At 35.9% G+C, this 24,700-nt stretch overlaps 2 protein-coding genes across 3 annotated transcripts; both read left to right on the forward strand.

The window, feature by feature from the left end:
* Window positions 1-8,478: 8,478 nt before the first annotated feature.
* LOC133299389 (uncharacterized) lies at window positions 8,479-11,172 on the forward strand. The gene is made up of 2 exons (XM_061498845.1): window positions 8,479-9,289; window positions 10,102-11,172. The coding sequence occupies exon 1, from the start codon at window positions 8,585-8,587 to the stop codon at window positions 9,284-9,286; it is 702 nt and encodes a 233-aa protein (XP_061354829.1). The 5' UTR covers window positions 8,479-8,584; the 3' UTR covers window positions 9,287-9,289; window positions 10,102-11,172.
* Window positions 11,173-16,396: 5,224 nt separating this feature from the next.
* Window positions 16,397-22,991, forward strand: LOC133299386 (ATP-dependent Clp protease proteolytic subunit-related protein 4, chloroplastic). 2 transcript variants are annotated; one of them, XM_061498842.1, is made up of 8 exons: window positions 16,397-16,668; window positions 17,697-17,900; window positions 19,271-19,326; window positions 20,308-20,434; window positions 20,533-20,610; window positions 21,278-21,391; window positions 21,462-21,573; window positions 22,743-22,991. In XM_061498842.1, the coding sequence occupies exons 1-7, from the start codon at window positions 16,405-16,407 to the stop codon at window positions 21,531-21,533; spliced, it is 915 nt and encodes a 304-aa protein (XP_061354826.1). In that variant the 5' UTR covers window positions 16,397-16,404; the 3' UTR covers window positions 21,534-21,573; window positions 22,743-22,991. The 2 variants fall into 2 exon arrangements, with proteins under 2 accessions (XP_061354826.1, XP_061354827.1); XM_061498843.1 differs by having other exon boundaries at window positions 22,763-22,991.
* Window positions 22,992-24,700: the final 1,709 nt, after the last annotated feature.

A 24,700-nucleotide genomic window follows, 5' to 3' on the forward strand; every position in this document is an offset into this window, starting at 1 on the left:
GAAAAGTGCAGATACCGGTTCTGCTAATAGATATAAATCCGTACCGATGAAGTATCCCGAAAAATTATAATAAGTGCATGAATATTCCTAGAATAATATGTAGGACTGTGATTTCAAGTTTCAAGTTAAAATAATGAGAACTGGTGCCAGAACTGATACTGGCTATTGAAAAGCGCGTACCGAAAAGGTGCTGCGAAAAATAAAATAAAATATGATAAATCTTGTAAAATTGAGTAGGTTAAGAATCCTAAGTTTGAGATTAAAATGCTAAGCGTAGAAATTAATGTTAATACTGTGTGATTAAAACTTAAGTGGCTATATATAGTCTTGGCACATGATCCTAGGTCTATTTGGTGAGCCTTCAGCGTGAGAAATTCTGAGTGTGCGAGACCAGCCACCTTGCTACTCCCCTTCTTCTCCATTTTCTCACCAAAGACACCACCTTTGATCATGGTTTCTTCTCTTGATCAACATATCTTGGTGTGAGCCACCATGTGAGGGTGAGAGGACCTTGTTTCTGAGTTATTGCTACTGCCTTATGAGGTGTGAGGTGCTGAGTTTCTGGTTTTGGAGTTGTGGTGTCATATTCTTGGTGCTTGGTGCTCCAAGAAGCTATCTTGTGAAGAAAAGAACCAACCTTGGTGTGTCATTTTCGTTTTGGGACTAAGTCAGAACTGGAAGAGTTGTTTAGTGAGCTCCATGAGCTTTTCTTGCTGAGTTTTAAGCTTGGGTAAGTGCTACCACCTTTATTCTTGAGTTTTAATGCTTAAAAGAGATGTCTTGGCATGTTTACAGAGTTAAACAAATATTTAATTTGAGTATAAACCTAAAAGGGTATAAAAATGGAGTCTTGGACGTATTAAATTGGTAAAAGATGAACCTTTGGACGGATATCTCGCGAAATGCAGAACTGCATTCTGTCGCGAAATATCCAAATATGCATATCCGGATATTAGGACAGCAACGAACCTGTTTCAGTAAAAATTCGATATCTTGAGCTACAGAGCTCCAAATCGAGTGCTGTTTAGACCTATGTGAAGCTAACACATAGGGCTAAAACTTTGTAAAATTTAGTAGCCATTGGATAATTGGTTTGATCGCAGTGTCTTTTTGAAGTCACATTTTCGTTGCTGAAAATTCCGGTTACAGCAGTCACTTTGCGTAAAACATAACCAGAGTTATACAACTCCGATTGAGGCGTATAATATGGCGTTGTAAAGCTGGAGATGTCTAGTTTAACATATTAAAATCTTAGAATTTTTGGTGAAGAGATACAATTAAAGTTTTAAAAAGAGTAAACGCAGTTTAATGCTTAAGGCTTTGAAAAAAGCTTGTAGTAAGGGAAAATGAGAAAGAAAACGTATTGCTTTTGACATGAAATTATAGAGCATGAGTATTGATGTTAATTCTAGTATAAACAGACTGTGATTGTGCTGTTTGGTGACCTTGAGCTAGCATGAACTCTTGGCTTGTATAGTTAGCTTGCGAGGTAAGCTTTCGTGTCCTCGGTTTAGCCATTGTTGGTTCCACCATTTTCCATGGGGGGATGATTGTATGCATGATGTGTTTTCATGTACTGTTTTATTGAAATTCTATGGAGTTGTTAAGTGCAATTGCTTATGATATGTATGTAGTGTTACGCCTACAGGAGGCTAGGGGGCGATCCTGTGGGCGGGTGCAGCGAATGGCTAGTACCGTGTGGGTTTATGGATTCTACACTTCTCTGATCAGTAGAATAGTTAACACACATGTCATGATTATATGTTGCATTGCACTATTTTGGAAATTATATTGTTAAACTACTTTTGAACTTATATTGCACATGTAAGTGAGCTTGGGGAGGAAGATCCTTGAGGACCCCTTGTCTTACTGAGATTTCTTGTTTAGAGATCTCACCCCACGTTTGGGACGCTTATTTCAGGTTCAGGTAATTTGGGGGCTGATGCCTCTGGCGGCAGGAGGCCGGAGCTGAGTTAGATTATGCTGTTATCATGTTATTATGCTGTATGCTGACATGATGTGGACTTGGTTGCTGTTTATGTTCCCTGTCATTTATGATTATTGAGTTGAGACTGTTGTTGGGCTTGTGCCTTATTTGGTGAGCATGGGGTTTGTCCATGCCACTTTGATTTCCGTTGGTTTAAGTTTATCTGTGTTGTATAAACTACTAGATGGTCCGGCCTACGTGGTGTAGTTCTGTGACTAGAGACATATTTATGATATTAATTAATGAGGTATTTCAGTTAGCTGTCTTTTGCAATATTCATACAGGCGATGTTTTTATGAAAATGGTTAAGTAATCAACTTGGCTAAGTATAATGACGTCATAATTGAAAAGAAAAAGATATTTCGCATTTTTAAATTAAGCGTGGCTTAATACGATGACATGTCAAATTGATCACCAAACTCTTGAACCTGAGTATCTATCACTCTATTAAATAACTCCACCTTAAAGTGGTGCAAGAATGTGAATGATTCTAATCTCTGTCTTAATCTTCCTTTTGGACAATAAACATCTTCCATATTTGGAATGTCAATATCATATTTATTGGAAAATATGTTCATTTCTTGAAGCAATTCATCAAAACCATTATCTCCCATCTCTTGTAAGCGAGACTTGACTACCTTCACTAAACCAATTGCATTTAAAAGGTCTTGATATTTTCTTTGTAGTGCTCGTGACAACTCATAAGAAGTACCTAAGATAAGTTGCATAAGATGCAACAAGAATGCAAACTCAAAATCCTCCATGGCATACAAAATGCAACCTGCATCATTTCTTGCAGCATCATTCTTAAGCTTGTCCTCAATAATTTTCATCAAGGCAATTATTGGAGAAAATAATGAGATAACACTTGTAACAGTACAAAAATGAGAACCCCAACGAGTGTCTCCAGGTCACTTTAAGGTTGTCTCTTGATTCAAACCTTTTCCAGTTAGTATTTCACTCCGAGCAATTCTTTCAACTATTTGCTCATGTTGATGCATTAGAAGAATTTCTTTTCGCTTGCATGAAGCCCCACAACGGTAGCCATCTTTTGAAGCATGTCAAAAAATTCTTGAATCTTCTTATAATGTTTTACAACCTTCACAAGTTCCAATTGTAACTGATGAGCAAAACAATGAATGTAGAATACAGATTTGTTGTCTGCCAAAAATCAAACTCTTAAGCCCTTTGAATTCACCCCGCATATTACTAGCACCATCATAGCCTTGACCGTGACATTTAGAAAAACTTAAACCAAGTTTAAAAAACAGCCCATCAATCGCAGCTTTTAGTGATTGTGCAGTAGTATCTGAAACATGAATTATGCCTAAAAAACATGGAAAAACATTTTCTCATGTTGCATGAGAATTCAATTCTCATGTTGTGACCATTCGATTTGCGTGCAAAACTTTTCTTTTGTTTTTCTCTTTTTAATAAATGTGGGGCCCATCACTAGCTGAGTCACAACATGAGAATTCAATTCTCATGCAACATGAGAAAATCAAACCCTATAAAACATTCAAAAATGAACCCCTTTTGTTTACATACTGAAGTACAACTGCCATTTGTTCTTTAATTACAATATCAAGAGCTTCATCAACTAGCAACGAAAAGTAATCATCGTCGAGATCACTAATTATTGCTTTAACAGTCAAATTAGCACAAGCTTAAGCAAGATCTTTCTGAATTTTTGGTGAAGTCAATTTGTGATTATCGGGGGCATTTTGCAAGACCACATGACTCATATCTTTATTTGGCTTAGTATAAAACTTTAGAGTTTCAAGAAATAAACCTTATTGATTTGAACTTTTAGATTCATCATATCCCCGAAAAGGCTGACCATTTCGTAGGTATCTAGCACAATCTAAAGAAGTTTTCAGCCGAATACGATAATCAATTCTTTGTTGCTCAGAAATATTTGAAAAGGCAATATCAATATGTTGTTTCTGCTTCATCAAATCTTGACCAGCTTGATAACATCTATTGCGAACACTCCTATAATCTCCAACATGAACTTTGATTTTGTTCTTCTTCTGCCAATTTTTGAACCCCACACTAACAAATGCTTCATGCGTCGAACCACTACCTCCAACCTCCAACCTCCATATAAAATAGATAACAATACAAGCAATAATATGCATCTTGTGATACACTATACTCTAACCAAGAACCAAATTCTTCATACCACTTAGGATTGAATCTACGCATTTTTCCATGCATTTCCATTTGAGGGAATGATTTAAGAATTGGTTGAGTTGGCCCCTTGAGCAAATAAGCTCTCCGAATATCCTCTCTCTCTATAGGATTTGGTGTCATTGAATAAATTGAAGGTCTTTTTCCCGAATCCGCTTCAAGATTTTCTATATTAACTTTTGCTTGAGTTGGTGATTGAAAACTTTGAAATTGAGATGCTTGTGGTGGTACATTTTGTCTTTGCTCTTGAGGAGAATTTTCCACAATCAAAACATTTTGTCTATGAGGTTGATAGGATTCTTGGACAGTTGGAACTGAAATACTATTTGAAACTTGTTCGCTTTGAGATCTGGGTTCTATATTTGTGGGTTTTAGACGTTTGAAATAGGATTGTATCCCTGACAAACCATAATTTATACTTAAATCAATTATACTCATTATGTTAATGAAACAATTACAACCCAAAAATCCAAAAGTAAAAAACAATTATACGGTTTATTGCTATTAAAACAGTTATAACAAATAAATAAATATAGAAAGTTACCTTTCATTGAGACTTGTCGAATAATGCTGGAAAATGAATCTTAGGTCACAGACTTGCTTCCCGAATAATGTTTACATCTCACAGATCTTTTGTAGACACACTAATAACACCTAAAGCAATCAGGAAGTTGTTATTGTTGAGAGTACAACTTTAAAGCTAGTCATGAGGTGCAAGAACCATGATTCGGGAGGTCTATGGCGAATGAGGGTAATGAAACCAAAAAATGGATCAATGTGGGTGGTCAGCAGATTGGTGGGACCTCACAATTGTTTCAGTTGTAATATGTCCCAAGATTATAGACAACTTGATTCTGTATTCATTCCTTCAACTATATTGGGTGAGTAATATTTTTTTAATTAAAGTTGTATTGTCTGAGGTGTTATGTCAACTGATTTTTAATCAAAACTATATATATAATGTTTTAACATATATGGTAAAGGAAGAACCACATGTATCAACTGGGTTGATTTAAGAAAGAATCCGTGGAAATTTTGGATTTACTGTTTTATACTGGAAGGCATGGAAGGCTAAACAAAAAGCCATGGCAAAGATTTTTGGCCATTCGGACCAATCTTATACTTATTTACCTAGGTGGTTTAATTACATGCTACGTTTTTCTGAGGGTTATGTTTACCACATTCAAACAAATGCCTATGCGGTAAATCACCGGGTTGTTAATGGTTACCGAGTTTTCGATAAAGTTTTCTGGACTTTTAGACAGTGTCGTGACGCATTAACTTCAATAAACCTGTTATACAAGTTGATGACATGCACTTATATGGGAAGTAAAGAGGTACGTTGATGATCACCATAACACAGGATGGAAATGATGAAGAATTACCATTGGCATTTGCAGTTGTTGAAAGTGAAACAAAGGAGGCTTGGGAATACTTTTTGGGTTGTGTATGTTTGTATGTCACTAAAAAAGGTATATGCCTAATCTCATATCGACATCGAAGTATATTATCGGCAGTTGCAAATCCAAATCTTGATTGTCAGCCTTCACAGGTGTACCATGTTTTTGCCTGAGACATATTGTAAGTAACTTCAATCAAAGATTCAAAAATGTGGAATGGAAGCAACAATTGAAGAATCTAGGTATGACCTTAACTTTCTCCACTTGTAATGCAATTTATCTAAATGACGATTAATGATTTCGTGCAAAATTTCGTGCAGGTTATACTCCTTCCCAAGTCAATTTTGATGCTAAGTTGGACGAATTTCAGAGCAATAGTCCGGAAGTGGCGACTTGGATTGATAGCATCCCAAAAGAGAAATGGAGTCGTGCATATGATGTTAATGGACGTCTTTATGGTCATATGACAACTAATTTAGCTAAATGAGTGAATAGCAATTTTAAGGGAGCCCGAGAGATGCTCATCACTGCTTTGGTGAAGCACACCTACAGTAAACTCGTGCATTACTTTAGAATGTAATTTTTCTAAAAGCAAAAAATACAATGTTACACATAATCATTAAACTAAATAATGTAGTTAAGATGCATATATTGTTCATGCGAGCTTGGCTCTACATATGTTAACTAGGTGAGAATGGCCTCTAACCCTTAATAGTATGTGTTTTCAATAATTCAATTCCAATTAATATCTTGCTATAAGCATGCTAGAAGGCCAATAATCCATAAGCTAAACTATTAAACAATTCCTTAAGAAGATAAGAAAAAGAGCAGCTCAAAATTTTTGGTAGCTATAATTTTGTTTTACTTTATTTTGGATTTGTCCTACATTGTGGTTTGGGAAACATCTAACGTAAAGCTAGCAATCATGTCTCAAGTAAAATAACAAAGTTTTTAAATCATACTTGCTTGGTTGCTGAAGTTCAAAACACGTTGAAGAAGAAAGCACATCCACGTGGGTAGATATAAAACCGCACAAGATGTGGTCCAAAACACGTTGAGAATGGAATATAATTTTTTACTCACACAAGAAAGCACAAGTGGGTTTTAAAGTTTTACCCACAAAATAAAAAAAATATCTCAGACAAATGAATAACAGAGAAATGAGAGAGTAAGGTGATAATGGGGTAAAGGGAAGGTGGGGACATGAGACTGAATTATAAAGCTAGAAACGTGATGACCGGAAGACCGCTTTTAGACACGGCACTGACAAAGCCGTGTCTTGTGCTTGGTCACCATCAAGCACAAAGCCGTGTCTTCTGTGACCTGACATCATCAAGACACCATCAAATGCAACATGTTTCTAATCGCGTCTCTAATGCGTCACGTTCAAAGTCATGTCAGCTCAATAAATACGGTAAGATGTGTAACGCGTCTTTGTATAATAAATGCAGTTCTAATTCAAACGCTTTTGACCACCTGAAATTGCACATAACTCATCATTAATCATGTCGTGTCTTAAAGCGATTATTTCAGTAACGCATCATTATGCATTACTATGACAATAAGTTTGATCAGAAGCTTAATCCGATCAAATTTTTTGTCAAAGGAATTAATACTGTCAAAAGCCCATTAGTTTTGTGTTCTAAAATGTAAGTAAGGATGTGTGGCATAGTATATGCAAGACGTGGAAGTATGTGCTTCAAGGTACCAAAATGCAAATGAGATTTTATATTGATCCTTTTAATAAAATAAAGGGAAAGATATTGTAACAACCAACTAGTGTTACTACCAATCAATTTCACTGTTAGATCGATTATGTTGATCCAACAACTATATTTATTTTCATCTTTATATGGTTATGATTCTCCATATTTAATACTTTATATTTATTTGCACCTTTGTATGGTTATGATTCCTCATGTTAAGCATTAAATATGGGGAATCATAACCATACAAAGATGAAGATAAATATAACCATTGGATCAACATAATCGATCTAACAGTGAAATTGATTAGTAGTAACATTAGTTGGTTGTTACAATATACTACTCCATAAAATAATACCAATTAGTTGGTTGTTAAAATTATATTTAACAATAAATAAATATTTAAAAAGATATAAATATTAATTCTCAAACTAGCCTTCCCCTTTAAAAATAATAATTGCAATTCTTTTTCGATATACTAAAAATATCTTCCTGCTTAGGGTTGTAAATGGGCCAAGCTGGCCCGGCCCGGCCTACAACCCGGCCTACATTAAGCCTGACTTGGCCCGACCTTTCAGAAAAATAGAGTAGGCTTAGCCTTTTTAAGAAATAGGGCGTAGGCCAATTTAATCAAGCCTAGCCCAAAGCCTTTTAGGCTGGCCTATTTAATTTATTAAAAATAAAATAATAAAATAATATTTATTTTATGTGGCATGGCAAAGTACCAATACTAACCGTAATTTTTAGATAAATGACATTCTCTTGTAGACTTTATTTCAGCACCCAATAATTGTATTTTTCTTATTTTTTCCATTTCTTTGACTCTATTTCTCTATGATATACATTCTAAAGCTGAGGTATTATGTTGACTCTTTCTTGTTTGTTATTTTTTTCTTATGAGAAGTACTTGAAACTTTCTTTGCTCTGTACAATTATTTTCTTTGCTTAGTATCTACAATGGTAACAAGGTCTGTAGGCCATGTCGGGCTTTCATATTTTTAAAAATAGGCCGAACTTGGCTTACAAATAAAGTCTTTAATAGTCCAGTAGGCCAGATAGGCTGAATTTTTTTTATGTAGGTTTAAGCCAGAAAGGTCAAAGCCCAGCCCAGACCATTTACACCCCTATTCCTGTCTCGCTCCAAAAGTTAAAATTGATTTTTTTTTCCCTTGAAAAGAAAGTTCCTGAATTTACCAATATTTTGGCATCGAATCACCTTTCTCGAAAAATCAAAACCCTCGACATCGCTTCCGAATTCCCAATTCTGAAACCCTAATTCGATTCAATCAAAGGGATTCATGGCAAACCAATCTTCTTCCTCCGCTTCTTCTTCCTCCCAGTTCACCTACTCCTCCGATGCCTCTTACTTCCCCATGCCTTTCCACCTCCAGCAACCCGCCACACACTACGACTACTCTGCGCCGTACGCGGCTGCGGCGCCACCACCGGCGTATCCGTATCCTCAGGCGCCGCAGTTCCAGAGGGACGCACAGCAGCTATTCCAGAGGGACGCGCAGACGATCACGCCGGAAGCTCTCGAGAACGTGAAAGCTGCAATCGCGAACAGCGAGATCGAGCACAAGGCGGAGGCGAAGAAGAAGGCGGTTCCCCGGAGAGCCGCCGGTCAGTCGTGGGAGGATCCGTCGCTGGCAGAGTGGCCGGAGAACGACCACCGGCTGTTCTGCGGCGATCTAGGAAACGAGGTGAACGACGACGTTTTGTCGAAGGCGTTCTCGCGTTTCCCTTCGTTCAACATGGCTAGGGTTGTGAGGGACAAGCGTTCAGGGAAAACCAAAGGCTACGGATTCGTGAGCTTCGCGGATCCTGCGGATCTGGCCGTTGCGCTGAAAGAGATGAATGGGAAATACGTTGGGAACAGACCAATCAAACTCTGCAAGAGTAAGTGGAGAGAGAGAACTGATATTGGTGCTATGGAGAAGCAGAAGAAGCAATCCAAGAAGAAAACCAAATCTTCTAGGGTTGGGGTCTTGCATTATTGACAAGTAAACCCTAATTGAGTTTCGATCTATTTGCATTGCAAATTACAATTTTTTTTTTTCTGTTTGCTTTTTATCTTGTCTCTTTGGATGGTTCTCTGTTATATGGTTATATGTGAATCATGTACAACTACTCTTGTTTTGTTTAAATCACTTGAGGTGGTTAATGAATTAGAGTCACTTCAAATTCAAATTGCTTTATTCTTTTTAGTAGTTGGAGAAGTTTCAGACATATTTCAGACATGATAAATAGGTTGAAAATGTTTCTTCTGCCCTTTGATATACTACTCCTCACGAATGCTTGGTTAACAATATTTGTTATTTATTATTTAATTAGCGGATTAACAATGTGTTCTTTCAAGATAAAAATAAAAAAGAATAATATCAACGGAATAATGAATGTTAATCAATACTAAACTTATAGATAACCAAGTGCCAGTTCTGGGTAGAATTGCAGGTATATCAGGTATTGGAATAAGAAGAACTGTAAGAAGATCCTTGTAAGCACCGAACTAACACAGGCGTGGGAAAACTATAAGATAGTTTTTGTTTTTGTTTTTTTTCACAAAAGTGATAAACAACATGATCTTTGGCGCCGTTTATTTTTTCTTTGCAAAAAACATCGACACCTTACATAAATAAAAAAGGTTTGCTCCATATCCCACAAGGGTATGGATTCAAATCCCGTACTTTATAGATGGGTGATATTGATATGTAATTTTTTTCGAAAATTCTCAAAGAGATTGAGGGGGCTTTTCTTTGACTCTGGTGGAATACTAATGTCTAATTCCATTTAAATTTTCTTGCATATTGATCAGACCAGATAATTACAAATGGGCCGATCATGTGATCTTCCTCTACACAGCCTGTGATCGTCTTGGGTCAGAGCATCTTGCAGTTGGGCCGCTTTATCCCATGGGTCTTCTGTGGAACGCGATGGGGGGTGTACCTGCAAGACATTCCGACGTTCAAGTCAGTTATGGTTCAAGCAGGTTTAAGTATGTAGAAGAAGATGATGTACCTTAGTGTTGATATATGTATTTAGAGTGGAGAGATGAGCAGCTTGGGAAGATGTTACTTAGTGATCAGGTTTGCTTTGCCTTGGAGGCTAAGTAATTGAGCTGCCATGATTAAATGTTGATGAGCTTGCTGTCATGGTGTCTTTAAGGTTGAGGAGCTTGCTGGCTGTCATGGAGCTTGTTTGTCATGTAGCCATAAATATTAAGGTGTTTGCTGAGATAGCCTTGGTGGAAGAGATAAGATAGAAGCATGTATTTATTATGGTGGAGCTTGCAGCCTTTTTGGACTAAGGCTTTGCTTCATTGTGAAGCTTTTATGTTGGGTCTTGTATTTGCATAGTATTTATCCAGATCAGAAGCCCCTTAGCTCGTTGCTTATGCCGAAGGCATGAGGAGCGAGATGTATAAGAGCCTGTTTGGATCCTCTTTTTTAAGCTAGAAGTTACTTATAAGCTAAAGCTAAAAATAAGAGTTTAAAAAAAGAAGCTAAAAGCTGTTTGGTAATTTAGCTTAAAAATTACTTAAAAGCACATGTTTCAAGAAAATTATTTCTCTCTCTATATTTATAACTCTTCATTTAAAAAAAAAAGCACACAATTCAAGAAAAACAGATAAGAGCTAAAAAAAAAGCTCCTACTAGGAGCTTTTAGTTTTCAGCTTTTTTCTTCATTATAAAAATAAGAGCTTTTCATTATAAGAACTTTTTCCAAAACCTGTTTGGCCTAGCTTATGCTTATAAGTAGTTTCTTGCTTAAAAAAGAGAGGATCCAAACAGGCACTAAGTCTGCGAGATGATTTGTCTGTTATCAGCCTAGGAAATTCATTTGACTTGCACCTGAAAGCTGCGTTGCGCTTGTTCCTTTAGCTGGAACTATGGTCTGTACTTTGTATGAGTACTGGAGAGCTTCATAGTTGTATCCTGCAGTTTTATACAGTTTATAATTCATAATGCATATATTTTGCGTACCTTGTTATTGGCATGTTGTCGTATGCCAGATGTATCTTAGGAAGGAGTTTGACCCTAGGTGGGGTTTATCCTGCCTTGTATCACGCTTGATCATGGAGGATCGCGATAAGACTTGGAGGATCGCGATGTGAATGGTTCCGATCCGTTGAGAGGATCCTTGTGAGGGAGTCTGTTGATTGGAGGATTCGTGGGAGAATCCTGTCAATTGGAGGATTCGTGAGAGAATTCTGTTACTTGATAGGATCCATGAGAGGTATCCTGTTAATTGGAGGATTCGTGAGAGAATCCTGTAAGCTGATAAGAACCGTGAGAGGTTTCCTGTAGATTGGAGGATTCGTGAGAGAACCCTGTAAGTTGATAGGAACTGTGAGAGGTTTCCTGTAAATTGGAGGATTCGTGAGAGAATCCTGTAAGTTGATAGGATTCGTGAGATAATCCTGTAAGTTGATAGGAATCGTGAGAGGTTTCCTGTTAATTGGAGGATTCGTGAGAGAACCCTGTAATTTGTTAGGAACTGTGAGAGGTTTCCTGTAAATTGGAGGATTCGTGAGAGAACCCTGTAATGTTCTTCATTGCGCTTTAACTTGGAGAACTTTTCTTCTGTTTGGTGAAACCTGTAATTTTCATAGATCTCACAGAATAATAACAACATATCATGGAGATGATAATTGTAACAAGATCATGTTAAAATAATAATGTTGCTGATAGGAAATGTAGCATTTGTTTTTGAGTTTGTCTGCATTTCACGCGAGATTTTTGTCTTCGCCTTTTAGCAATCATGGAGGCCTGCAATCTCTTATGGATTTCACAATAGAAGTAGTTAAGATACCTCAAGATAAGGGCATATAAATCAGATAAACTGTTTTAAGTCTATCTGCATTTTCAGTGAGATTGAGATCTTCACTGTTTATTGTCCATGAGTCCCTGCAACTTGTATGAATTTCATAACAGAGACATAAGATTATCAAAATAAGTCAGATATGTCACGATTTGTACTGCGTGAGCATCCTGTGAGTTAAGTAGTCTCACAAGAGATATGATCAAAAAGTGATGTAAGCATTCATAATACCTTCTGAAAGGGGCACATGAAGATTCAATACATGATAGCCTGCTAGGCCTTTATTTTATGTTTGTCATAGTTCAACCCTTGTAGCAGGACTAGGATGATTCATAAAAATGATTCATAAGCCTAGGATGTGCTCATACTAGACTTTGTTAATTTGACTTTTACTCAAAGCATCCTGCAACTAGGTGGTCATGTTGCCTTATATAACTGTAAACCTGTAATGTAACTTTTTGTGCCATACTGTGATCATAAGCCTAAAAATATGCATCCTTCAAGTTCTTTTATTGCGACATATGGGACCTTCCAGCTCTATGAAACATTGTTTTAATAAACCTTTGGCATTTATGTCATCGTAATAATGATATCCAGCCTCACTAAATTTTGGCTACTTGATCAAGTAGATAGTTTGGTTACTGGATCCTTGAGTAAAGTCCCCAACAACTTTAAAGTTTAACCATGTAAAGCAAGTTCAGCTCATGATCATATCCTATAATGAATCCAGTATACTTGCGCGATCCAAATAAAATGGTAGTATACCAAAAGTAATGGCGCGATAACCAAAAAAGTTGACGTATGGATCCTTTAAAGTTGACGTGGGTAAACTTTGGCATACGGTTCAAGGGCTGTGCAAACTCTAGCTTTAGTTTTGAATATTCTAATAAGGATGATGTCCAAAACATGGTCTGTCCTTGCACAATGATGTCCTAAAACTTTAAAATATTCTTCAAAAGGACAATATCCAATATCATGGCTTATCCTTTGGTGCGCGATACTTATCCCTTCGTGCTTCAAAGTAATAGAACAATTTTTATCTCGCGATAGATATGAATGTGGCGCAACACGTATAAATATGATATGTATAAATATGGACTTTTCAATAAACATTCGGGTCTGTGGTTTTAGAGAGCATAAAAGTGGACAATAGGTAATGGTCACACGGTTTCCACATGTGAAAAGTTGATATCCCTCTCTTAGACTCGCGATATGTATGAGAAGTTTTTAATCATGGTGCCTATGAAAATAACTCAAAAACCCAATGGTCAGACTACAAGCATCCCGTGAACTTCAAATCTGGACATCAATAAGTGTTGCATCGCGCTCTCATTGTACGGGCATCGCGCACTGTTTTGACTTCATTTGAAGAATGCTATTGGCTCTGCGCAATAAATGTCGTTGCACAATATATTTGACCAAGCTAATGGCAGAATGCTATTTTACTTTGATAATATATGTTGTGTAACCAATATATTATATCTATTGGCTTTACACAAAGACAAAGCTATTGGCTTTGCGCAATAAATGTCGCCAAATACTGTACGTAAGCTTTGATATTATATTATTTTACATTTTATTTGGTCTTACTTTATCTCAAATGATAAGCCTTTTGACCAAGCATGATGACGTCACTTTTAGTAAGAAAGTGTGGTTTATGCATGGCTTGGCTAATTTGTGGTTGACAAGTATATACAATTGATACGTGGCAAAAATGGATGCCCCACAATGCTTATATGGTGAACTGTGTGACACAATTTCCGGGATACGGATGGTATGAGACAGTTTATGTGAGATTCACAACATCAGTATCGCGCACTATTGGGAGATATCCCATTAGAAGTGGGATCATTGCACGGTAATCAGGATAATCCAATTGGCGCGATGAAACATTTCATCCTTGTGCGCACGGTAGACAATCATGGCTTGTGCAATGATCATATATTTGCAGTAATAATTACCTCCAGTCACGAAATATAAAAAACACAAGCAGAGTGCGTGTACCTTTTTTTGGGTATAATTGCGAGATAGAAAAATAAGAGTATTAGGACTTCCCTGGTATCCTTCAGCGTTGGTTTTGCACATAGCGTTGGTTTTGCACATGGTGGTGGGAGTAGAAATTTGTCGTTCCCACAGACGGCGTCAATGATCAGACCAGATAATTACAAATGGGTCGATCATGTGATCTTCCTCTATACAGCCTGTGATCGTCTTGGGTCAGAGCATCTTGCAGTTGGGCCGCTTTATCCCATGGGTCTTCTGTGGAACGCGATGGGGGATGTACCTGCAAGACACTCTGACGCTCAAGTCAGTTATGGTTCAAGCAAGTTTAAGTATGTAGAAGAAGATGATGTACCTTAGTGTTGATACATGTATTTATAGTGGAGAAATGAGCAGCTTGGGAAGATGTTACTTAGTGATCAGGTTTGCTTTGCCTTGGAGGCTAAGTAATTGAGCTGCCATGATTAAATGTTGAGGAGCTTGCTGTCATGGTGTCTTTAAGGTTGAGGAGCTTGCTGGCTGTCATGGAGCTTGTTTATCATGTAGCCATAAATATTAAGGTGCTTGCTGAGATAGCCTTGGTGAAAGAGATAAGATAGCAGCATGTATTTATTATGGTGGAGCTTGCAGCCTTTTTGGACTAAGGCTTTGCTTCATTGTGAAGGCTTTTATGTTTGGCATTGTATTTGCATAGTATTTATCCAGATCACACACACACACACATATATATATATATATGTGTGACTGGTAACATGTTTAAAACTTGTGACTATATTTCTATAATTTGTTAGCATAAAGACTAAAAAAATGATTCATAACCCAAGTGTGGTGGCTTAGTTAGTAGCATGGGGACTGAGTGGTGGGAGAAGACCTTAGTTCGAATTCCACCAACACCATCTGGGGAGGGGTATAAGTACCGTAATCATTGGACTCGCATCTGAACTCTGGATTAGTCCCATAGGTGGCTCAAAGAGTCGAACCTGTGGGGATACCGGGGGTTCTGATTCGCCTCAAAAGAAGTAATTAGGATCAGTTTTTTAAAAAAAATGATTCATAATATTTGATCAATTTTTTGCCCATTAACCTTTCAATATTAATCAGTGTACACTATTTAATAATTTTTTATGAAATATGAATTTAGCCAATTCAATTGTTGAATCATATGGTATTATCTTAATAATCATGTTTATAAATCTTACATTAGTTGGATATTTAGAGCTACATAATGTAATAGTTGATATTTCCTTATATTTTAAAAGACATATTAAACGTAAAATATAACGATGCATCGATTATCAATTTCATGAATTTTTAAAAAATGATGCAATGAAGTACTAAATAGTTTTTAAATTGCATGATTTTTTGTATACTTAATTTATGTAATTAAAATTTCTAATTCAATGATTGAAATTGATAAAATTGAATGTCCAAAAAGAAAGAAAAAAAGAAAGAAAGAATACGAAACGGTATAATAGACGTTTGAATTTAACAGTCAACATTTGAAATTGAGTGCAAGACATGAATAGTAGATTGAACTGATAGGACGTTTGGTACAGGAGAAATTTTTTTTTAGCCGGGAATTTCAATTTTTAAAAGTATGATTTTATGATAATATCCGTAAATTTAAAATTTAGAAAAATTCAGTTTCCCGAGATTCTTGAAGAATCCCGCGTACCAAACGCCCAAAGTTGGGATTTACGAAATATAGATTTAACGAAGATAATAATTGTCATTATATAACTAATAATAAAATATTAAGAAAAAAAAAAATTACACGGACAACGGACATGTAAATGTGTAATTACTAACCTAGCTTCTCTGAAAAGGAAGGATGATTTATAATTTATAGTCGTAGAAATGACAAAGAACAAAATCCCGACTCGTGTTTTTTTTTTTTTCTCTTCTAATAAACATTAAAACGACTATTGCATGTATTAAACAATGAAATAAAATTATCATTTTCATCCGACGGATATAGTTCAGTTGGCAAAAAAAAAAAAAGTAATTAGAATCGGTATAAAAATAAAATTACCATTTTCAACGTGCTAACCGTAACATAACTATTTTACTTACAAGAGCAGTGGATCCCTGCAACTACAAAGATTAATAGTGAGCCAGCCCCCAGTGACAACTGACAAGGTCATCATGTTCATAAAGAAAACGAGGAAAACCACACAAATAAAGCTCGAGGCCCAATTGAAGAAGGGCTCGAGGCCCAATTCAATGGGCCCAAGAACATGCATTTCAAAGTTGTGGGTTGCTTCTGTTCGAGCTCCAGTCTCTCACAGTTGAAGCCATGGAGGTTGCAACCGCAGCTTCAAGCTTCGCACTCAACAAACCAATGCTGGCGTTATCGTCTTCATCTCGAATCACAAGCCCTATCCGAGCCATGAACTCTTCCTCCGCCTCCGTCAGGAAATCTCTCTCCACCGACTTCGTCGCTCCTTTCGCCGGTATCAGCAGCGCCTCTTCCCTATTCTCTGGCCACAAGCTCCGACCTTCGTCTCTCAATCCAGCGTCGTTTCGTTGTTCCAAAGGCAAAAGAGGCGTCGTTACTATGGTACTCTTTTTCAACCCGAGTTTCGCATTCACGTTTCTAATGCGGTGTTGGAATTGGATAACAGATTGACTAGGTGGTCTTAGGGTTTATAAGGAAGAAGATGTTAACATTATAAACTAAATGATTGGAAAGTGTACGAGTTAGTCATTGAGGTCAATCACCTTAATCACTTCCAAGGAAGCAAAGTTGCTAACAGAGAGAGAGAGAGAGAGAGAGGTACCAAAAATGCTGAAAGAAGATTTAACATTATAAACAATAAAACTATAAAATATTTGACTATTCTGGATTGATTTTTCCATATAAATAAACTACTCAAGCATAATGTTCATAGTATAAATAAAAGATTATGATGTTCAATTTACTGAAACCCTTGGCTAATTGCTGCTAAGAAGCCCAGGGTCTGACAACTAGTTATTCTTTTTAGCATTCTGATGATTTTACTCAATTTAGCAAGTTAGATGGCTGAGTTTTTAGTATTTTTTTCCTTTATTTCAATATGATTCTAGAGGCATGCCTTGCCTGTACCAAAAAGGAACTGTTAAGGTGCCAAGAGGTACTGACCCCTCTTGGCACCTTAGGAGCCTTTTGTGCCCCTGACTACTCTGGTCCTGTAGCAAATAAAGAGAGCTGTTGGTAAGTAATAAAGTTGAGTTGAGATTTGTTTGAATAAGGCATTCATTCCCATGTCTCTTTGACTCCATTTTTCACGTTCTTTGCTCGGCACAAAATATACTGATCTTCTCAGCAGGGGGAAAAACACATTATCTCGAAGTAAAGAAGCCGGGAACTTGAATTCACGAATGCTTCATCTTACTATCAATTGAAAATGATCTATCATCAATCAACATAAAATGGAAAAATGCAAATTTCAATCCTTTTTAAATTTTAATGTTGTTCGTGCACAATTTATGTATTATGCAATTAAGTGGTAAAACTTATATAATATTTTATGGCACTTTGGGACACAATATATGTTACCAATATAATTTATGCAGGTTTATTTGTTCATTTTTTCTGTCTTTGGATAGGTTATTCCTTTTTCGAGAGGAAGTGCATGGGAACAACCTCCGCCGGACTTAGCTTCTTACTTGTACAAAAATCGAATTGTTTATTTGGGCATGTCTCTTGTTCCATCTGTCACGGAGTTGATACTAGCTGAATTTCTTTATCTTCAATATGAAGATGATCAAAAGCCTATTTACCTATACGTAAACTCCACTGGAACAACTAAGGTAAGGAATGATTATTTATGTATATGACCTAGGATGTTGTCTTTTGCATGAGAAAGAATTTCTGTCACAGTTTGGTTTATACTAATTTTTTAAAAGCATGTCTTATTACTAAAGTGTGAATAGTACGAGTTGCCTGATGCAGATTGTAAGAGGTAACAGGAAATGAAGAGAAGAGGGGGGGGGGGGGGGGTGACTAGGGAGTGTGTGCCTCAGAGGAGAGATACTGAAATAGATGTGACAGTTCAAATAACACAATTTTTTAAGAAGTAAAATTGGCTTCAAAGTGTAAATTAATTTTTTTTTGGAATTAATAAGGATTTTTTTTGTATATTATTCCCTATCGCTGTGTACCTTGATCAATATTATGCTTGTAGGGATGCCTGTTTTCAAGTTAGACCTGCTCATGTTCTACTGTTATCCCCAAAAATTGCAAGACTTGCTCAATCATTAAGCTTGTTATTTTTAAATGCATATCCATGTAAATTTTGATAACTTCAATGTTGGTAGCAGTTGCTTATAATTGTGATATAGGGTAGACGTATGGACTAGCAGTTATTGTAGATACAGGGGTTGATGAGCACACTAGCCCATGCCCTCACTAGATTGAGATATAGTGCAGAAAAAATGCACCTCTTGAGCAAAGTCCAGCGACTCCAACCTAGCCTAATCTTTTGAGGATAGAACATAGCTAAAGCCTGTGGATCAACCATGCCTCTCTTTTTATGCCCACCTTGGCTTATTGATCTTAGAAGACAGACAAAAGTGATGCAGCCAAGATTTTGAGTTAGATGGGTCCAATATTGAATAACTTGCTTAATAGCTAATAATATATTGAAACTATCATTTTGACACATGCATTTATTTAGAAACTAGAGAAAAGAAGCATGAGTTTTGAAAATTCAAGGAACTGTATATTTTTTTGATTTAAGGTTTTGGTTTTTATCTTGGAGACACAATGATGCCAAACGTCTACCAAAGGCATATATATCACTACTTGTGATTTAATAATTCATTTAAATAGCATATATATCAACGAAACCTACTATGTTTCTTTTTGTATCAAAATGTTGGAGTTCAGTTATGAGTAGAGAGCCACCCAATTTAACAAGAATATTATATACAAAGATAACAGCGGCAACAACTAAGCCTTATCCCACTTGGAGGTGTTTGCTATATGAATCAATCTACTCCATTGGGCTTTAGTGATTTCATTTCTGGCTACTGTCATACGACATTGCCTTAATTGTCACCCCTTTACTTTACCATGCATAACGAACTGCAAATGATTCCAATAAGATGCTAATATAATGTTGCTCCAGTCTCCTTGAAAACATCAACTTATTTAATAGAATGTTGTTTCCTTCTTTCAGGGAGGTGAGAAGTTGGGTTATGAGACTGAAGCATTTGCAATTTATGATGTGATGAGGTTATTATCTCCATGCTTTCTAAGATCATATCATCTATTTTCTTTACCTTATGTCGTGACTGCATAGGCATCGTTTGAATGAAAAAAACAAAAATGTTTAACTATTGTTTTTGTTTTTCTTCTATTCTCCACCTTGCATCGCAGGTAGTGTGGGTTGTAAGGTGGAGAGTTTCTTGCATCGTCAATACTTACATAGGCACTGTCACTCAAATCTTAGTGATAGGTGGGACCCATGAGTCCCTCTTTAGGATAGCAATCTGAGCAGCATACCTATAATATGCACTCCCTACCCAAGTATTTTTCATTGAAAGTGATTAACTAGCCGATGTTGACTGTTTTGGATACCTTTGATGATCTCTAAATTATACTAGAGCCTTCATCTGACTTGCAGATTACTCAATTTACTCTTTTCTTAAAGCCATTATTGTCCCTGAGTTTTGTCTTGATTCATGAAGCAAATATATTCAGCTTACATGTATAAGCAACCCAGATTAGAGGTTGTTGTGAATTTCCTAGATGAAGTTTGTCATGAATTTTGTTAATGAAATAAATTGCGTTTTCCGAAATTTCATTATATTGAGGCATAACAGATTACAGTTATCTATACCATCACCAAATGCTGATCTGTCTTTGAGGATGTTTATTTACCAAGTTTTGCATATCATGGTCCTGCTGTGCCATAGACATGCAACTTAGTAGAGATTTGTTCTGGCATACTGCTTACCTTGTCTCTCTTTATTTGTATTCTGGATTAAGACTTCTACCCTTAAATGTTGAAAACAAGATGTTTATATCATGTTTTAGTTTTTATGTGGACAAGATGTCAAATATTTATTACTGGAATAAACTATGTTTACTCTTCCATGCATAAGCCCACCCCTAAATAGAAGATATATTGTCTTATTGTATAACTTTCGCAACTTGAAGAATTCCCCACAGAAAGTTTGTGTTTATAAACCTAGTTAAGTTGTTCTGCTACAGGTATGTCAAGCCTCCTATTTTTACGCTGTGTGTTGGTAATGCTTGGGGAGAAGCAGCCTTACTTTTGGCTGCTGGTGCAAAGGGAAACCGTTCTGCTTTGCCATCATCAACAATAATGATAAGACAGGTTTGATGTCAACCACTTCTTCCCGTACTTAGTTTTGCATGTCTTTTGGGGATATTTTATCCACACATCTTAACCAAGTTAATGTTTTCAATTTGCAGCCAATTGCAAGGTTTCAAGGTCAAGCAACAGATGTTAACCTCGCAAGAAGAGAAGTCAATAATGTGAAAACAGAATTGGTTAGAACAATAGTTATCTAGTTTACTTCAATTTAATTTTACTTGGTTAAGGTTCCATCGTAATAGATCTTTATCTATCAAGCTATGTGGACCAATGCATACTTTGTGTTAGTAGTCCAACTAAAATATCAAAATATCTGTTTGTAGAGCTGTGGCGAAATATTTGTTGGTTCCCTTCGACCCTAAAGATTTAGATTATAAATTATGGCTTATGATTTAGTAGATATACTTTTGGGCTTCACAATGGACTTAGTGCCTGTTTGGATCCTCTTTTTTGTAGTTTCTCTTCTCCTTATAAGCAGAAATTAGACTAAACAGTTTTTTACAAAAGCTTTTATAATAGAAAGAGCTTTTCTTTATAATGAAGAAAAAAGCCAAAAGCTCCTAGGAGGAGCTTTTTTCTTTTAAGCTCTTATCAGCTTTTCTTGAAATGAGGTTTGGGCTTTTAAGTTAAAAATTTTATGCAATTATCAAACAACTTTTAGCTTTATTTTAGCTTTGACGTAAAAGTAACTTGTAGCTAAAAAAAGAGAGGATCCAAACAGGCTCTTACATTTTTTTAATTTAAAATATGGACTCTTATAAGTGTAGGTTTCACTCATTATCTTTAATACTGATCTAAAGATTATTATAACAACTCACGTACACACTGTTTAATTTTCTCAAGGTTAATTTATATGCAAAGCATATTGAAAAATCACCTGAGCAGATTGAAGCTGATATTCAGCGCCCAAAGTATTTTAGTCCTAGTGAAGCTGTTGAGTATGGAATCATAGATAAGGTACTTGCCATCTAAAAGTTATTTATTTTTTTATTTTCCTGGGAAATTAAAAGTTCTTGTCTTTTTGTAGGTATTATACAATGCGAGGAGCACTGAGGATCATGGAGTTGTTTCTGACCTTAAAAAGGCACAACTTATTTGACTGTTGGAGATTTCAATCGCAATTTTCTTGGAGTTTTCAGGTAAAGTACGCCTGGTATCATTGTCATATTAAACACTTGTTGCAACTTCAAGATTGAATAAATTTATCTTGGGGGAAAGGGTAACTGTACCCTTTACCAACAATTTTTCAATATCTTGTGGTTGTTCATTATTACTTTGCCAGCTTGTTTGTGATGCCCATAAATAAATTTAATGCATGTAAAGATAGGATTGGTCAATGAGGTGATCACCTATGGTAATAATTTTATCGTTTATACTTTGGCTTTAAGCTTTTGGTATTGGCAAATATACAATGGTTATTTGTCTGAAGTGGTCTATGGTCTAATGACTGCACCAACCATGAGTTAGTGTTTCATGTTTGTGTTAAAAAGAAGCCCAGACGCCTTAAGGCAGTGAACCTTTTTGGTGACCTCATGTATTCAATAAGCTTCTCACTCTAAATGATTTAATAGTAAGATTCTATTGACTGTGACATCCACAACCTCGAGTTTCTATTCTTTTCTATTCCACTACTTAGTGCAAGCATGAGTAGGTTCTCGATTAGGAGAGCAATTGCTTGTTCTTTTCATGGCCATACGACCTATGCAATTTTTTTCCTACCGCCTACCCCTAAATTAAAATTATGATAAAGAAAGATTATCAGGAGAATAGACACGTAGAACGGTCATGCTAAGGTTGCTGCTTGGGCTGTTTGGTATACTTGTTTACATCTTACCTTTGCATTACGAATATTGCACATATGGCTATAAGAGTGCAGATTATGACTGAATTGGAAAATCTCCCCTTTGTATTTGGCTTGATTTAATTTAATCTCTTGTTAGTTGTCTGCTTGCTTTAGACCACTTATTGGAGATAAATGTCAGGCAGACATACGAATTATGTGCCGTGCACATATGCTGGTCCTTTAATCTTGGATGTGTATATTTTGCAAATGGTAATGTCCCATTGATGGAGAGTGATGTCAAAATTTATGGTCATTATAGTGATTGTCACTTTTCACATTTTAAAACAATAGGGCTCTTTTTTTTTTTTGTTGTTGGGAGGGGGGATTGTGTAAAACAAAGATAGCACTTATGTATAACAAGAATGGTTAAATGTGTAGCGCTAAGCATATTAACTGCTCTAATCAAAGGCTGTGGAAGTTTGTTCATGGTCTCATGTTTTCTGATGGAAATTTTCCTTACTACAGAAAATTGTGTGGAAATGTAGATAAGCTGAAATGGAGAATCTAGAAGACCAGCAGCCCAAGCATACCACCCTGCCAAGTTCTGGTCTAAGCAAATAGTAGGCATTGGAGTCTCAATGTTAAATACCATAGATTGTACTTCCCTCCCCCCAACAGAACGCAGTGGGATCTATCTCTGCGTGTTTTATAATACGCTGTACGCATGATTGGTTTCTGGTTAATTCTAATTCTAAATTTTGTAATTTTGTGTCAGTACAAGAACTAAAATTACCATTAATGTCAATGTTTAGCAAAAACTGAAAAACAGAATATGACAAATTTTAAACGGTAAAAAATTTAAGAGTTGGCGAAATGAAGAGAGAGAGAGACTTAGTTAAAATCTCATCGGCAGGCCAAATGTTAAGGCTTTGTTTGAGAGTTTGGAGGGGAGGAGAAGGAAGGGGATCCAAGGGGGCGGGAGGGGAAGGAAGGGAAGAAAATTGAAGGGTAGTTAAAAAAATGATAAAGGAGGAAAATTGAGGGTTAATAAGATATTTTTATCATTTTATCCTTTTTTTTAAAATTAATATAATTATTATATTTTACAAATTAAATTAAATTTAAAATTTCTAACAAAATTATTTATGTACTTTTCATAGCAGGGATATGATATTGTGACACCCAAGTTATGTTACACCCATGTGACACCGAGTCAATTTCACCGTTAGATCGCTTATGTTGATCCAACGGTTATATTTATTTCCATCTTTGTATGGTCATGATTTTCCAAATTTAAAGTGAAAGCATTAAATATGGGAAATCATAACCAGAGGTAGAAATAAATATAAAATATTAAATTTGAGAAATCATGACCATACAAAGATGGAAATGAATATAACCGTTGGATCAACATAAACGATCTAACGGTGAGTTTGACTCGGTGTCACATGGGTGTAACATAACTTGGGTGTCACAATATCCTATCCCTTCATAGCACCAAAAAAGATCATATTTTTGATGAAATTTCTACATTGTAAACGATGAAAATTTCATCACAAAATTACTTTTTTCGTCGGAAAATTTTCATTGAAAAGCAACAGAATTTTTCAACCGATGAAAATTTTTACAAAAATAAATTTTCTATCGAAATTTTCGACGAAATTTAGTTTCCACCAAAAGTTTTGACGAAAATTATTTCATACATCAAATGTTTAAAATGAAAAAAGAAATGGATAGAAAACTCGTTTGGCATAATTGGTTTATTTTTTGTTTCTAGGATGAACCAATTTAATTTTTGTGCTGGGAAACATAAAAAGAATAATTTTTTTTTTGCTTTTTTGTTCCCGGACACAAAATGATAAATATTTGTCTCTCTCAGTTACTCTCCACCCTTACCATTACCACCACCACCATCATCCCGACACGATCACCAACACTATCATTGTTGTCGTCATCGTACCACCAGTGTCGTTGTCATTACCACCACCACCACTGTCATCAATCACCACAACCATTATTGTCAAAAACTAGTGTAAAAATGTAAAAACTTACGTTTTTACTAGAGTGATGCGTGTTAAAACTCAAGTAAAAACTGTCATTGGTAAAAACTGGTAGAAAGGCCGCGTAAAAACGGTAAAAACGTAAGTTTTTACCGTTTTGACCATTTTTACTTAAAACTAAAAATTGAATAAAAAAAGATTTACAAAATTTTTTTTTTAAAAAAAATCTAATTTTCGTTTTCCCAAAATCATATTCACAGTATCTTAATATTTTTTTGTTTGGATATATATTTTTTATAATTATGTCTTATAAAGCTGCAATTCTATTATAAGTTATGCTATGAGAATCGTTTTGTGTTTTTGGATCATTATGTGCATTGAAAGAATTGGAATTATATCTTGATGAGCGATGATCCAAAATCTGCAGAGTGTATAAAGCAGTTAGAGCAGATTGGTTATTCATTACTTGTTAATTATCACTGT

Source organism: Gastrolobium bilobum, unplaced genomic scaffold (assembly GCF_033153095.1).
Source record: "Gastrolobium bilobum isolate Gb01-03AN ecotype WA unplaced genomic scaffold, APGP_CSIRO_Gbil_v1 utg1549, whole genome shotgun sequence".
NCBI classification, from domain to species: Eukaryota; Viridiplantae; Streptophyta; class Magnoliopsida; order Fabales; family Fabaceae; genus Gastrolobium; species Gastrolobium bilobum.